The sequence below is a fragment of the Scyliorhinus torazame genome, chromosome 6 (genome assembly GCF_047496885.1).
Source record: "Scyliorhinus torazame isolate Kashiwa2021f chromosome 6, sScyTor2.1, whole genome shotgun sequence".
NCBI classification, from domain to species: Eukaryota; Metazoa; Chordata; class Chondrichthyes; order Carcharhiniformes; family Scyliorhinidae; genus Scyliorhinus; species Scyliorhinus torazame.
The window spans coordinates 311652000-311668924 of NC_092712.1; the positions used below are offsets into that span (position 1 = coordinate 311652000).

A 16925-nucleotide genomic window follows, 5' to 3' on the forward strand; every position below is an offset into this window, starting at 1 on the left:
GCACTGCACTATGGGATAAACAGGATAATTCTGGATAAAAGCAAATTACCGCAGATGCTGGAACCTGAAACCAAAAGAGAAAATGCTGAAAAATCTCAGCAGGTCTGGCAACATCTGTCGGGAAAGAAAGAGAGCTAATGTTTCGATTCCAGGTGACCCTGGATTTTTTTACAGACCCACATGCAGAAAATGTGGGGTTGATTTCCAGCTGGTAATTTTCTCTGCGTGTCGATCTGTTTTGAGATTAATATTGAGGGCGCAGTGTGGTTCCCTGTTCTACATTTTGGTGTAATTTAATTTCAATAATGTTCTTATTTTACCTATCCTTTACTTTAACTGTTTTGATTGCCTCTATTCAAGATCACCCCTTGGATTTTTTGTTTATGCTGAATACCCAAATTAGCCCAGTCTTTCCCCAATGACTTCACACTTTGCAGTCCGATCAACCGGAAGATTCTGTATCGGCTGCTTCCAATGCCTCAATGTCACTCATTTACCTTGACAACCAGAGCTGGACAGTGCCCAATATGGATTTTATAGCAGTTACTGTTTTAATCTATTGCTACAAATAATATAATGAATTAACAATTGACTAAATGTCGTAAGTACAGTATTTAAAAATTCTAAATTCTAATTTTACAGTTTTGTCCCTCACATTCAAACCAAATCAGCCCTTTTGAACTTTAGCTATAATCCTTTGTCAAGTCCTGTTTTTGTTTTGAAAGCTCATTTTGGATAGTTCCATGGAGGAAATATGTGAATGGGAAATGGTTGATAATTTGAGTCCAAATTCCTCATCTCATTTATAAAAGGGAAACATTGCTTTAATATAAAACCCCACCCCCATGTATTTACATTAGGAAGTTTCACTAAATAGGAGCAGAAAACTTAAAAAAATAACAGAACTCTGTAGTTTGTGATGCCTGGGCCAGCTCAATATACAGGTGTGCTAAACTCCTGTTGATGAACTGGGACAAAATATTGTGGTTTGTTTTGTAATAATCATCACAAAATTATAGTTGACATGTTCTGTGTTTCTTTAGGGGATGTCATGGATTTGCCTTCTGTCCAGTCAGCAAGGTAAGAAATTAGTTTTGAATTAAACAATGCAATGTCATGGGGAGAAACCACAATGACTTGCATACCATACTTAATCTTTTAAATTACGAGTTACTTTTGTCGGTGTTACATTGTCAGACTATTGAAGAAGGAAAATGTTCATACAACGTCCACTAGAACTAGAAAAAAAGACAATTGTTTTACTGCGGTTGTATTTCCCTTACTTGGCAGTGCACCACATAAATGGTGCCTTTATCCTCTAGGCTGGGTCATGAACTAACTTCATGAAGACAAAAACAAAATACTGTGGATGCTGGAAGTCTGAAATAAAAATGGAAAATGTTGGAAATGGTCAGGTCAGGAGAGTTAATGTTTCAGGACTGTGACCCTGTGCCAGAACTGTAAAAGTTGGAAATGTTGAAAGGGTTTAATAAGTAAAGAAACAACAAAAGGGAAGGTCCGGGATGGGATTGAGAATTGGAGAGATTGAATGGCAAAAGGGTTGATGGTGCAAGGCAAAAGGAGATGGTAATGAAACAACTTTTGTATAGAAACAAAAGATGAACCCAGAGGAAGGTTAATGGAATCATATCAACAGATGTTGGAAAAATGGGCAGAGTTTATGACCTGAAATTGTGGAACTCCATGTTGAGATACAATTCGACTCGAGTGTAAATTTATACATTTTAGAAGGAAGAAGGAGGAGAGGCAATATAAACTAACTAGTATAATTCTGAAGTAGGTACAGGAGCAGACAGATTTGTGGGTATAAGTGCACAAATGGTTGAAAGTGGCAGGATGGGTTGAGAAAATCTTAGAAAAAACCTACAGGATCCTGAGTTTTATGTGTCGAGTATAACATCGGAGACGTTTTGATGAACTTTTATAAAATGCTGGTTCAGCCTCAAGTGAAATATTGTCTCCAATACAAGGCACTGCACTTAATCATATGGAAGCTTTAGGGAAAGGATTCTTGAGATTGTCTCCAGGGATGAGAAACTTCAGTTACTTGGAAAGATTGGTAAAATTCTGGTTGTAACTCTTACAGAAGTGAATATTGAGGGCAGATTTGATAGAGATGTTTAAAATCATGTGTGGTCTAGATGAGGAGGAACTGTTCCCATGGGCAACAGGGGTGAGAACCTTGGAACGCAGAATTAAAGTAACTTACGAAAGAGCAAAGGTGACAAATGTAGGAACCTTTTTACGCAAAAAATTGTTACCTTCTGAAATACACTGCTTGAAGGGATGCTGGAAGCAGATTCAATCGTGACTTTCAAAAGGGGATTGAATAGCACCTTAAGGGGAACAAAATTACAGGGAGGTGGTTAGTGAGTGGGACTAATTAAGTCGCTCTTACAGAGAGCCAGCATGGACTCCTTATGTGCTGTAACCATTCTCTGATTCAAATTAGTCCAGAAGGATCTAAAATGCCTAATTGAAAGTTGAGCTGCTGTTCTTCTTGATTATGTTGAACCTCATTGCAACAGTGTAAGAGACCAAAGACAGTGGGGTGGATAATTACAATGGCAGGTGATCGGAAGCTTGGTGTCATGCTTGCAGGTTGAAAAAGGATTGCTTTATTAAGACATGTTTTACTACCCTTCCCTCCCTAGTCCTTTCACTCTGGCCAATCTGTCTAATTAGTTTATTACTAATTTTGAGGAGGCCAGAACGGCATTGAATTTGGAATCTTCTTGGACTCTCGTTCAGCATTACGCACAGCTGTCTATTTATACAAAGCAAATCAGCTGCTCATTGGACTGCAAGTTTTAGTTTAATTTAAAAAAACACATGGGTTTTTCACTATGAGTAACCTTTACTTCACTTTGACATTGTCATTCAATTCAGTGCAATTTGAAATTATAGTCTGTGCTTTGATCATTTCAAACCATTTTCGTTCCATTTTGTTCTTAAATCAGCAAAAGCTGAAACCTGAACTAAATGTTGTTTGACAATATTGGGGACTGTTAGAACGTTGGCAATGGCTGAATTGGAGGATGCTGTGTGATCTGAAGGCAACATTGGAGACTGTTAGAACGTTAGCGATGGCTGAATTGGAGGATGCTGTGTGATCTAAACTTTTGTTATTGCAGTGCTGAAGGCGATTCCATCAAGGTCTATGTAAGAGTGCGACCACCAGCAAAGAGCACAGAACTGTTTACAGATGGAGATCAGGGACTGTGTTTGGCAGTTACCTCACCAAATACTATCTGTCTTAGTTCAAAACCTGAACCCAAGATTTTCACTTACGATCATGTGGCTGATGTGGACACTACTCAGGTAGAGTAGAATAAGATTAAACAGATATCTATTTTAATGAGGTGTTGTGGTCAAATGATGTATGGAGACAAAGCATGATTGCTTCCTCCAACTTTTGTTTTAAGTTCTATACCACCCCGACCCATGTTTAGTTGCTTCTGACTGAGGGGACAGGTAGGTTGTTGATTACATTCTTTTGTTGCAATTAACAATGTCGGTGAGTACCCAAAGTTGATTTTCTTTCAATTTTACTGTTATCTTCATCCCACCCACGCACGCTATTTTATCAACTAGTATCTAGTATTCTCTTTATTTTGCCTTCTGATAGCATTGCTGAGGTCAGAAACTGTATGTAGACAATTACCACCCACATGCCAGCCAGTATTGAACTACATGATGTGTCCTCTCTTTCTGGAGATTTTGTGGGCGTTTTTTAAACGTGTTCAATCTTGCAATGCATGTCAGCATCCTGAAGGATGGTTTTGCATTATGCAAGTAATCCAGCTTTTCCTACAGCCAAAAAATGGGTACTGCAGAATTAATATACATTAGAACATGCTGTAACTCCTATAGAGTCCAAAGTCTGGTGCATGACTAAAAATGTGTAATGTTGGTTTGACGTAGCGTATGCCTTGCAAATTGAGTGTTTATTTTCTGCTATATTATATTTGGAAACATGAATATATACAGCAGTTAAGAGGAATGGAAACCCCATTGGTTTAGCAGGCTGCGCATACTCAGCCCAACTTTGTATTATATGTACGTATAAAATTTCACCTTAATTAGTTTACATTTATTAATTGAAGAGCCAGAAATTTAAAAAATCTAGTGCATTTAGGTGTCCTGTTTTGTGTTGGCATGATTTTTTCAACATGTACATGGTATGCTTTGACTGCCAGACTTGGAGGTTGCATTTGGTATTTCTTGCTGATATATTTTTGAGGTATCTTTCTCCCTTTCAGCTATGTTTTAAAATAAATCAACAAATGAATTCTATGTTCCATAGCTTCCATTCCATGATCGCCATCATAATAGCAGAATTCAAACATGGGCATCTTTGGGTAGACTTTCACAGGTGAAAGGTGGGAATACTTTTTACTATTTTACTATGTTCAGTGAGCCTGCTCCTTCATTCAATAAGATTATGGCTGATCTGATTTGGCTCAACGCCACTTTCCTTCCTGCTCTCTTTTACTCTTTGATTCTCTTGGTATTCAATAACCTGCCTTAAAAATATTTGTTGACCGTGCCTCTACCACTCTCTGAGGAAGAGAGTTCCACAAATTTGCAACCCTTGTAACAATTTTTCTTCAGCTTTGTCTTAAATGGAAGACCCCTTATTTTTAAACTATGTCCCCAACTTCTGTTGATTCCCACAAGGGGAAACAACCTCTCAGCATCCATTCTGTTAAGTTTCCTCAGGATCTTGCATGTTTCTCATTATTCTGAAGTCAAACCCCAGCATGTCCAACCTTTCCTAATAAGATGGCCAATAAAGTACTTTTTTTATTGTTGCTGTTGCAGTATGGGAAACAGCAGCCAGTGTGTCCCAGCCAGGCCCCACAAACAGCAATGTGATGATCACCAGTTTGTAGGTATTGGAGAATAAATATTTAGATGATTTTGAGGCTGTGACAATTTAATCTGTGCTGGTTTAATTAAAATATAAACAAAGAATACGCAGTGTTGTAAAATGATCCATGTGCCTGGAAAATGTTTATTAAATATTCATTTTCTTGCCCTCCGTTCTGCAGGAAGCAGTTTTTTCAGCTGTGGCTCGGGGCATTATTGAATCCTGCATGAATGGATACAATGGTACAATTTTTGCCTAGTAAGTAATTTGTAAATTATTTACAATGAAATAACTTGATTGTTAAAAAGAATTGTAAAGCTCTTTCTGCATAATTTCTAAATTACGATGAAATTTAAAATGGGGTATGAGCAAGGCTGCCGGAGTTCCTTCCATTTCTGTCCCTGTGGATTAAAATTTTTACTTTTAGATATTTAATTTGATTCTAGTCCGGATTCTTCTTGCTGTGTCGATAATAAGCATTTTAGCATGTATGAGTTTTGGCATTCCGAGCAGTGTTACCAATAGGTATGTGCCTGCAGTGCATGACTATTCCGATTAGTACTACTGGTACCAAATTTGTGTTGGTACTCAGAGGATATTGCTCTTAAGATGTGGCATGCTGATTCAATGTGGAATGCTTTTTTAGATTGGGATAAATTTGAAGGAATTCTGATATTCCACGTGGAACTGACCTTGGAATGGTAATGTTGTTGTTGACATTGGTAGCTTCAAATGGAAAAGTTTTTGTTTCTAATGCAATCACTCCTGGCCTTTAGCACAAATATTTAGCCATTCCACTGGGTGACTGTATTCCACTGGTTGATTGTAAGACAGTGTTAGTCATATGGTTTGTAAATTCTTCAAACATTTTTTAGATGGTATTCCGGAGAACCATTTTTTGCATGTCATAACAGTATCTCCTACTATGTTGTAAGCTGGAAAAAGTTGTGGTGTGATATTGCAGGTTTCAACTGACATTGCCATGCCTGAGGCCTTTGGAACTCACAAAGTCATTTTTCGCCAGCTTTGAGTCCATTTCTGACAGAAGCTGGACTGGAGATTCTGTAATGTCACAAAACTGATGCTGCTCGACCAAGATCACAAGTCACTTCATTTGTGATTGTGTTATGGGAGCGTTGTTTTCAGAACCCCAAAATGTATCATGGAGTTCAACCAACCTCTCCCTTTAATGGATTGTTGCTTTTGAAGCACGCGGCTTGTTCCCCAGGTGTGATATTACAATTATGGACACGTGGTTTTTAACACAAAACAATGTTTATTCTATGAACTCAACTTAACCTTTTAAATAAACATTGGATCCCTTAACAGCCCTTACTTCAAAGATAACCCTGAAAATATTACAACACTAAATAATCCTTCAGTTATCCCTTTCAACATCCATGAGACTTAACACCTTTAAACAGAAACACATCAGGTTAAAGGCTTTACTATTATGAGTTTAAATCACCCAAAAGATCCCGAGATAGTCTTTCATGGCAGAGATCACAGCAGATCCAGCTCACTGCAAACACAGACAGACACCCAAGCTCTTTTCCTCAAAACTGAAACTTCAAAATGGCTGAACTGAGCTCAGCTCCACGCGCACTCTGACATCACTGTATTTCTTAAAGCTACATTGCTTAAACATCCATTTCTTAAAGGTACTCTCACATGACAATTGTGACCAGGTACTGTTATCCCTTCTTCTCTTCAATCTTTCTCTTCAATCTTTCTGCAAAGTTCAACTCACTGATCATGTGCTCCTCTGTCAAGACGTTTCAGTTTTCCAAATCATTTGGCCTGCTTTTGCGTGGTTTCCGCTCCGAACCAGTTAAATGTGATCACATCTATTATGATCATTTCACTCGTAGGATGCTAAGGACTTGCTCTTTCCTTCCGAAAGCATCTGCTGCCCCTTGGACATCAGCCTGCAGGATCCACTAGGTACTGCTGATAATGTTTGACTTTAATTCTTTACCACGTAACCACATTTGTGCTACCAGATGCATGTTCAATGAGCCACAACCTTTCAGTTGAATGTTCATGTCATAAGATTTTTTTTTTGCAACCTGGCACAAGATTTTCTACTTTGGCACTGATTTAACCCATTCTTGGATTTTTGCTCAAGCTAAATAAGATCATATTCAACTTCAGCTGAACTCCAAACACATCCTTGCTCTTGCCAAGAACACTTTCTTCCATATCCGTAAATTGTCCCACTGCTCAAAACCATATCCTTGTTTCTTATCTCCAAGTACATTTTTTCCAATAATGTCCGTGTTATCTTTCTTTCATCCACGCTGTGTATTCTAATATGTTCAAAATGCAGTTCTCTGTTCCCTGTTGTGCTCCAGCCCTTGTTTGAACATCACTCCCATTCTTTTATTTTTTAAAATAAATTAAAGTACCCAATTCATTTTTTCCAATTAAGGGGCAATTTAGCGTGACCAATCCACCTATCCTGCACATCTTTGGGTTGAGGCGGCGAAACCCACGCAAACACGGGGAGAATATGCAAACTCGACACAGACAGTGACCCAGAGCCGGGATCGAACCTGGGACCTCGGCGCCGTGAGGCTGCAGGGCTAACCCACTGCGCCACCGTGCTGCCCTCTCACTCCCATTCTTGCAGTATTACATTGACTCCTGTTCCACAATGTATTAAGTTAAAACACTTGGTCTCTAAATTACTTAAAAGCATCAATCCACTTACCTCTGAACCTCCCCAGACTTTCTCTCTTGCACCTTTGTGCTCTCCCAACTGACTTTTTTTGAGATCATGCGTGTGCTTTTGTATCTAAAAGGGGAGCCATTTTTCAAATGCTTGGTTAAAAATGAATGTTCTGAGAATTTGGTAGGTATTCAAGATCAGGTTACTAAAGTTTCTCACTTGCTTACACTCACCCACCCAAAATATTACATTGAAGTCAACATTGTGAACTGTGACTTATGAAAAATGATATTTATTTTTCTTAGTGGACAGACTGGTTCCGGGAAGACCTTCACAATGTTGGGTATGTACACAATTTTAAACTCTTCTTTTATATTTTAATTGCTTAATTTTTCAGGTAAGGAAAAGCGTGCTCCACCAAAATTTAGGAAACTTTGATTCAGTTAAAGGCATGAAACTGGAAAATCTGCAGTTGCCGATTTAACCTAATATTGGACATAGTATACAAAGAACACCCTATTACAAAACATTAAGATACCATTCATTTTGCAATGTTAATCTATGGTGACATTATTTCATGGTCCTTTACATATTATCTATGCAATATACATAAATAAAAGCTACTAATGGTGTGTAAAGAATGGTTGCAAAAGTCTTGTACAGTGGTAGACTTGCTTTTGCTTTTTAATTTGTTATTTTAGTCTCTTACTCCATGCTGTGGAGTAAGATAGCACTCTTGCCTTTGCATCATTACTGGAATCGAGCACAAAACCAAAATTGATACTCCTCACACTGTCTGTGAGGTGCCATCTTTTGGGTGAGACGTTAAATCGAGGCCCCTTCTGGACCGTGGGTGGATGTAAAAGATACCATGGCACAATTTCAAATAAGAGCAGGGGAGCTCTCCCCAGAGTCTTGACAAATATTTATCCCTCTGTCAACACCAGTAAAACACATTAGTTATGTAGGGCATTGGTGAGACCATAGCTGGAGTACTGTATATAGTATTGGTCTCTTTATGTAAGGAAAGCTGTAAATGCATTGGAATCAGTACAGAGAAGGTTAATTGGACTAATCCCGGAAATGAGGTGGGGGGTGAGAAGAGCAGCGGTAGATAGATTCTTGATAAGCAAAGGGATGAAAGGTTATGGGGGGTAGGTGGAAATGTGAAGTTGAGGTTACAATCATATTGAATGGCAGAGCAGCAGAGGCCAAGTGACCTGCTCCTAATTCATATGTTCGTATGTATGTTTTTTGTTAAAACCTTTTTTTCCTGCTACCTTGATCTACGCAATTCCATTAAGGTTGGAATTTTCTGTTGCGGCAATGACTTGCATGCATGTATGTGCTAAAAATCAACAGTTTAATGGATTAGACAATATGTTAGGTCATAGTCAATGTTCTCCAGTGCTTAAGTTAGAATTGGAGTTTTATTTGTTTAATAGACTGCACAAATATATAAAAAGAGGATACAAGTGACACTGGCATTGGATGAGAAGTGATTATAAAACACAAAATTGGAGTTGAAGTCAAGACTTGCTTTCCAGTTTTTTAAAATTACAGTTCCTATCTGAGCTTAAGTGGATTATAAGGGGTAATTTTGAGAAGCTCAGCTTTCTAACTCACTGCTCATGCGGATGTTGAAAATGAAGCATAAATACTATCCGACTAATTATGGAATCCTCTGCTTTGCAGAGTGGCTCCATGCTGGATACGTTGCCATGCAAAATTATCCCTTGGCGAGGGGCACGTGAGCACTGGAGCGGCTGTGTTTTTGCGAGCCCTGGCTCTGCTCATAACAAACCTGTTGGACTTTAACCTGGTGTTTATAACTTCTTACTCTGCTCATGTTGGAATCCTTTATTTTATCCTGGTGCACGTTTCATATTTATCTTTTCATGGGATATATGTCTTGCGCTATGTCCCTGGAGGATCCTGATGTGTGTTTTGCGAAGAGGAGCCAAGACAAATTGCAAATAATCTTTGTTTGACCGTGGGTGTTGAAGTGGGCTGTGGAGAAGCCCAGCTTTCAGTGGTGTAGTTGCTGGTAAGCGAGGGGGCTTTGGTGTCGATGGTGCTGTGTGCCACCATTGAAGATCTTGGCTCTGTGGTGCTGGTCTTTAGAGCACACTTTGAAGATTTTTGAGGTATCCTTGGGAGAGCAGTGGAAGCACATGAGAGAGTCCTAGCATTTGGAAGAGCACTTTCTCTGGTATGGGCCCCACCCTCAAGATGTTGAGATCCTGCTGCATGGTGTGTCGTTTATCCTGCTGGGTTCAGGAAGTAGGTGCTGGGCAAGGTGTGTCTTGAGTTTGAAGATTGGTTGCCATGCTTTAGTAACCTTGATTTGGAGGCTGGATGCATGAGGTTCGATGGAGCATAGAATATCTGATCTTCGAGGCCTGGGGTTGGTTGGGCCCCCTCAACCACTGGCCATATATTATCCTATCCTATCCCTGATGCTCATTGTGAGGGATTGGCGGTGGCCGAGTGGGTCGGGTCCCATTCAACAGGAAAGCTGTGACCTGATGGGGAAATCTGTTACATTTTTTAAAAAAAGCAAAATTAATTAATGAACTCAGTAGAGATGGCTGAGCAGGCAGTGTGCTATAGTTGCATGATGTGGGAGCTGGCAGATACCATTGCGAGCTTCAGTGACCACCTCTGCAGCAAGTGTTTGTTGCTTGAGGAATTTCGGCTCAGAATTTATGAGCTGGAGTCTGAGCTTCAGACACTGCGGCACATCCGGGAGGGGAATAGTTACTGGATGCTTTGTTTCAGGAGGCGGTCACACCCCGTTGATTAACTGTCTCTAATTCGCCAAGTGGCCAAGGACAGCAGGGTGTGACTGAGTATGAGGAAGGCAGAGGGATCCTGAATTCATAAATGGAGGAGCCTCAGCCCATGACCTTGTCCAACAGCTACGATATGCTCGTTCCCAGTGTGGATGAGGCAAAGAACTGTTGGAAGGATGATCCAGCTGACCACTGCACTGTGGTACAGGAGCCCATTCAAGTGGGGGAAGCAAAAGGACAAGTGGTAGTTGTAGGGGATTCTATAATTAGGGGAACTGACAGCATCCTTTGCAAGCAGAACCAAGAGCCCCACATGGTAGGTTGTCTGCCCGATGCCAGGGTGAGGGACATCTCAAACCAGCTTGAAAGGGTATTGGAGGGAGAGGATCCAGTTGTTGTGGTCCACAACAACACAGGCAAGACTAGGAAAGAAGACAGGATGGATCCTCCGTTTTGCCTGCAGCAGACTCACGCCTCCGGATTTCCCGACGGCGTGGGGGTGCCCACAATGGGATACCCCATTGGCTAGCTGGCAGCTGGGGCAGAGGACCCCGCTGGCGGCGGGGGCCAGCTGTACCAGAAAACGGGTATGGCGGGACCGAGAATGCTGCCCGACAGGTTTGGGGAATATCAGGAACTAGGAACAAAATTAAAGAATAGGTCCTTGAGGGTTATGATCTCTGGATTACTACCTGAGCCATGTGTAAAATGGCAGAGGGATGAGGAAATTATGGGAGTAAACATGCGGCTGAAGGAGTGGTGCAGGAAAGAGGTGTTCCATTTCATGGGGCACTGGCATCAGTATTGGGACAGGCGGGATCTTTACGGTTGGGATGGTCTCCATCTGAACCGATCCAGGACCAGTTTTCTAATGGAAAGAATAAATAGGGTGGTCACAAGGTCTTTAAACTAGGAAATAGGGGGTGGGGGGGGGGGGGGGGAAAGGGAAGAGAAAGGTATAATGATTAATAGGAATCAAAGCAACAGGCCAAAAGGTGGAGGTTATTAGGATGAATAGGCAGAGCTAGTCTTAACGAATATGGAGGGGGAAAGGAAACGTAAAAAATCAAAAAGTGTAAGGTAACTGGAAGTGAAAGTTGGGGACAAGGCTCAATGTTATCAGAGATTAATAAAGGAGGTCAGAATGTGTGAAAAGCATAGTGCACAAGAAAATCCTGCATGGGAAAGACAAATCAGTAGGACATATTTAACTTTGTACCTAAATGCACGCAGTATTCGGAATAAGGTCAATGAGCTGACAGTGCAAATAAGAGACCAATGGGTATGATTTGGTAGGGATTACTGAAACATGGTTGCAGGAGGACTGGGACTGGGAGTTAAATGTCCAAGGCTACTCTGTAGTCTAAAACAGGCATTGTCAAACTCAGGGGCGCGACCCGTGGCTGGGTCACGGAGCCGTCCGTCACAGCGGCCGCATTTTAAAAATATGGTCGCAGCCTTTTTTTTGTTCAAGTTCGGGGGACCAAAGGGACCCAAAACCATTTCCTCCATTTTTGCCAGCAACAAACAAGGTAAGAGAAAGTGGTGGGTCGCGAAGGTCGGCTGACGTGGGTCGCGCAGGTCGGCTGGCGTGGGTCGCGAAGGTTGGCCGGTTGGTAAAAATGGGTCGCAGGAAAGAAAGTTCGAAAAACACTGTTCTAAAAGGATAGACAGGATGGAACAGGAGATGGAGTTGCTTTATTGGTTAAAGATGGCATCAAGGCTTTATTAAGAAATGATATTGGCACTAAGAACCAAAATGTCGATCTGGGTGGAAATAAAAAAAACAAGGAAAAAAGCTCCTTGGAAGGAGTTTTTTTTACAGGCCTCGAGCAATACTTCCAAAGTGGGGCATAGTATAAACCAAGAAATAGTGAGGGCACAACGGCAATCATGGGTGATTTTAATATGCGTATTGACTGCATAAATCAAGTTGGCAAGGGTAACCCAGAGGGAAATTTCATGCGTGTATGAGGGATTATGTCTTGGAGCAATATGTTATGGAGCCAACCAGGGAGCTATTTTAGATTTAATATTTTGTAACCAAGAAGATTTGATAAATAGTCTTGACATTAAGGATCCTCTTCAAAGGAGTGGTCACAGCGTGCTAGAATTTCAAATTCAGATTGAGCGAGAGAAGACACAGTGCCATACTAGAGTTTTAATGTTGGGCAGGGGTAATTATACAGGCCTGAGGAAAGAGTTGGCCCAAGTAGACTGGGCACAGATAATTGAAGGTAGGACAGTTGAGGAGCAATGGTGGATATTCAAAGAGATATTAAATACCACTCCATTAAAGTACATTTCTGAGTGGAAGAGGAATTGTAAAAGGGAGAAAAATGTTCCATGGCTACACAAAGGCATAAAGGCAAAAATTAGGGCATACCATACTGCTAGTGGTAAGATGGAAGATTGGGACTTTAAGGTTCAGCAAAAGGATACTAAAAATAAAGTCAAAAGAGCCAAGATGAACTATGAAAGGAAACTAGCAGAACACAAATACTGATACTAAAAGCTTCTATAAGTATATAAAGAGAAAGAGAACAGCTAAAGTAAATGTTGGCCCTTTAGAGGACGATACTGGTGAGGTAATAATGGGGAACAGAGATGGCAGAGGCATTGAACTATGATTCTGCCTCTGTCTTCACGGTAGAAGATAATAAAACATTTCCAAAAACATCAGTTGGGACCTTGGTGCAATAACCATCACTAAGATTACGGTATTGAATAAACTGATGGGATTAAGGGAAGACAGGTCTCCTGTATTGAGTATTGAGGGAGGTGGCAGAGGATGCATTCGTTATGATATTTCAGAATTCCCTGGATTTTGGAAGGATCCTGGTGGATTGGAAACATGCTAATGTGATGCCTCTATTCAAAAAGGGAGAGAGGCAAAAAATAGGAAACTATAGAATGGTTAGCTTGACCGCTGTGGTGGAGACGTTGCTGGAATCAATCGTTAAGAAGGAGATGTATGAACATTTGGAAAGACTAAGCTCAATCCACCATTGTCAGTGTGGTTTTATGCAAAGTAAGTAAGTCCTGCTTGAGTTCTTTGAGGACGTAACCAGCAAGGTGGATAATGCAGAACCTGTGGATGTGGTATATCTAGACTTCCAGAAGGTGTTTCACAAAGTGTTGCATAAATAATTGATCCAGAAGGTGAGATCTCAGCAGATTGGGGGTAGAGTACTAGACTGGATTGAGGATTGGCTGACTGATCGAAAGCATAGGGTTGAGATAAATGGGTCCTTCTCTGGCTGGCGAACTGTTACTGGTGGGTGCTGCAGGGTTCAGTCCTTGGACCTCAACTGTTTACAATTTATATAAATGATCTGCAAGCAAGAACAGAGTGTAACATAGCAAAATTTGCGGATGATACTAAAATAGGTTGGAAAGCAAGCAGTGAAGAGGAGATAATATTTTACAGACAGATGTAGATACGCTAGGAGGTTGGGCCACAATTTGGCAGATTGAGTTTAATACAGATAAGTGTGGGGTTATCCATTTTGGCTGAAAAAATAGAAAGGCAAATTCTTATCTAAATGGCGAGCACATTCCAAATGTGACTGGGCAGAGGTATCTGGGTGCCTGTATGCAGGTACAGCATGTAATTAAAAAGGCAAATGGAATGTTAGCGTTTATTTCAAAAGGAATGGAGTATCAATAGTAGAGCAGTGTTGCAATTGTTTAGGGTATTGGTGAGACCACATCTGGAGTATTGTGTCCAGTTTTGGTCTCCTTATTGAGGAAGGATGTGGTGGCATTGGAGGCAGTTTTTTTTTTTTTTTCCTTGTCTGTCTGTGTTTCTGTATTTATATAAATTTAGAGTACCCAATTTTTTTTCCAATTAAGGGGCAATTTAGCGTAGCCAATTCACCTATCAGGCACATCTTTGGGTTGTGGGTGTGAGACCCACCCAGACATGGGAAGAATGTGCAAACTCCACATGATAAGTGTCCTGGTCCGGGATCGAACTCGGGGCCCTCGGCGTTGTGAGGCAGCAGTGCTAACCACTGTGCCGCCCCTGGCATTGGAGGCAGTCCAGAGGAAGTTCACCAGATTGATTCCGGGGATGCAATGGTTGATGTGTGAGGAGAGATTAAACCGTTTGGGCTTGTACTTGCTGGAGTTTAGAAGGATGAGAGGGGATCTAATCGAGGTGTGCAAAATACTAAATGGGATTGATAAAGTAAACATAGACCAAATGTTCCCCCTTGTGGGGCAATCTAGAAGAGAGGTCACTAATACAAATTGAGAGGCGGTACATTTAGAACTGAGATGAGGAGGAACTACTCGCAGAGGGTGGTGAATTTGTGGAACTCGCTGCCCCATAGTGCGGTGGAATCTGAGTCATTAAATGGTTTTAAGAAGGAGATAGATATATTTCTGATTTTAAAAATCGGTTGAAGGGTATGGGCAACAGATGGGAGATGAGGAAAAGATCAGCCATGATTTGATTGAATGGTGGAGCAGGCTCAAAGAGCTGAATTGCCTACTTCTGCCCCCAATTCCTATGATCTCTTCCTCATTGATGGGTGGTCGGTGTGCTCCAGGGAAATGTGGAACCTGGGTTTGTTCCTAATCCTTTGTTATCCTGTAGTTTACTTGTAGCTCCGGTTCTTTTTCTTGGGAGGCCCTGAAGGCATGATCATAATCCGAGCATGTTGCCGGTCCTCTGTAGAAATGTACGGAATGATGTTGGTTCTGTACCGGGCCTGTGAGCAGGCGCAGCATGAGAAGGTGTGCACCATTTTGCCATGTTTTCATGGCTTCATCCTTTTTCTCCCTTGGTTGCTTGTGGGCCTTATAGAGGCATCTTGCCATGTCTTTTTAAAAAAATTATAAATTTAGAGTACCCAATTTTTTTTCCCAAGTAAGGGCAATTTAGCGTGGCCAATCCACCTAACTGCACATCTTTTGGGTTGTGGGGCTGAAACCCACACAGACATCGGGAGACTGTGCAAACTCCACACTGTCAGTGACCCAGGGCCGAGATTCAAACCCGGGTCCTCAGCGCCGCAGTTCCAGTGCTATCCACTGCGCCACATGCCGCCCATATCTTGCTATGTCTAATGATTGTATCAAGCCAGTTATAATTTTGTTCTCCTGTTCCCCTCTGTATTCATGTATGTTGAGCTGGTTTTTCTCCTTATATTGTGATGTATTTATTTAACAATTTTGTTGCATTGTTAGCAAAAATGTAAAATTCTAATAAATATACTTTTTAAAAGTCCCTCATATAATTTACTCATTTGTTTTCACTCATGTTTACAAAAGTACATTGCTCAAATATTTTTATAACTGGTAATAAATATTGTGTGTTTATGTTTTCAGGTCCCTCTGATGATTCTGACAACTTCACGCACAATTTAAGGGGTGTAATCCCGCGAAGCTTTGAATATCTCTTTTACTTGATCAATGGAGAAAAAGAAAAGGTATCTTTTAGATTTTTATGCATTTCCAGTTTTAGAATAAGTAATGTAACATTTGCAATTGTATAAAGTGTTTCACTTAAAATATCACAAAAGCACCTCAGTGAATTACCATGGCTTGCATAGGCAAATGCAGTACCATGAATGACCATAACGTTTTAGTGTTATTAATTGAGGGAAAACGTTGGCCAAGACACCAAGAACCCACAGTTCTTTGATGGCAATTCCTATGGTGGACAATATTTCAATATAACATCTCATTTAAAGGATGACAACTCTGAGTGTACCTTTCTTTCAATACTGCAGTGATCTGCAAATCTAGAGTGAGCCCAAGCCCTGTATTGTGTCTGAACGCAGTTTTCTGTTTGTTTAAATCTTCATGGATACATTTTTCCCTTTGGAGAATAACGGAGAAGTGTTGAAAAGATCAGCTAACTGGCTGTTTATTAACCAGTCGAGCCACACCATGAATGCTCCTTCCGTGGCCAACAAGCCTGGGAGTGGGACTTGAACCCTAATCTTCTGGCTCAAATGTAGAGATGCTACTTACTGAACCACAAGACTCCAGCCATAGGTGAGGGAGAACTAGTAACTGTGCCAAATTGTCAAATTAAATTTTCTTGAATAATATACTTCTGTCTTCCTTAATAGGCCGGTGAAGGCAAGAACTTTCTGTGCAAATGCTCCTTCATTGAGATTTACAACGAACAAATATTTGACCTATTAGACGCCGCTTCAACCGGGCTATTTCTTCGAGAAAACATCAAAACAGGGGTCTTTGTAGAAGGGGTGGTCGAACAAGTTGTAACTTCAGCAGCTGAGGCCTATCAGGTAATTTAGTACCGCTTCACTTACAATGTAAGACACTTTATTTAATAACGATCACCCCAGGTTCCACTGTTTTATCTTACCAGAATTATAGTTGGTCAGGTCACTTGCCGTGCTGCAGATGTTTTATATTCAGGTGTTTTTCCAGTGGTTCATTAAACAATCACGTGTGGTCTATTAAATCCACTAAATTTAATCATACTGTTAACTGCAGTGGGTAATGGGGCTGGTTTAGCACACTGGGCTAAATCGCTGGCTGTTAAAGCAGGCCAGCAGCACGGTTCAATTCCCGTACCAGCCTC

At 40.9% G+C, this 16925-nt stretch overlaps 1 protein-coding gene across 2 annotated transcripts in view; it reads left to right on the forward strand.

Annotated features, from left to right (window-relative positions):
- The window catches only part of kif15 (kinesin family member 15), a 117476-nt gene that overhangs the window by 1777 nt on the left and 98774 nt on the right, over positions 1–16925 (forward strand). For both annotated transcript variants that reach the window (XM_072510067.1, XM_072510069.1), the window contains exons 2-7: positions 1044–1080; positions 3156–3342; positions 5076–5152; positions 7871–7908; positions 15698–15798; positions 16447–16626. In XM_072510067.1, coding sequence (XP_072366168.1) covers positions 1044–1080; positions 3156–3342; positions 5076–5152; positions 7871–7908; positions 15698–15798; positions 16447–16626 — 620 coding nt within the window. The remainder of the gene's footprint in view (positions 1–1043; positions 1081–3155; positions 3343–5075; positions 5153–7870; positions 7909–15697; positions 15799–16446; positions 16627–16925) is intronic.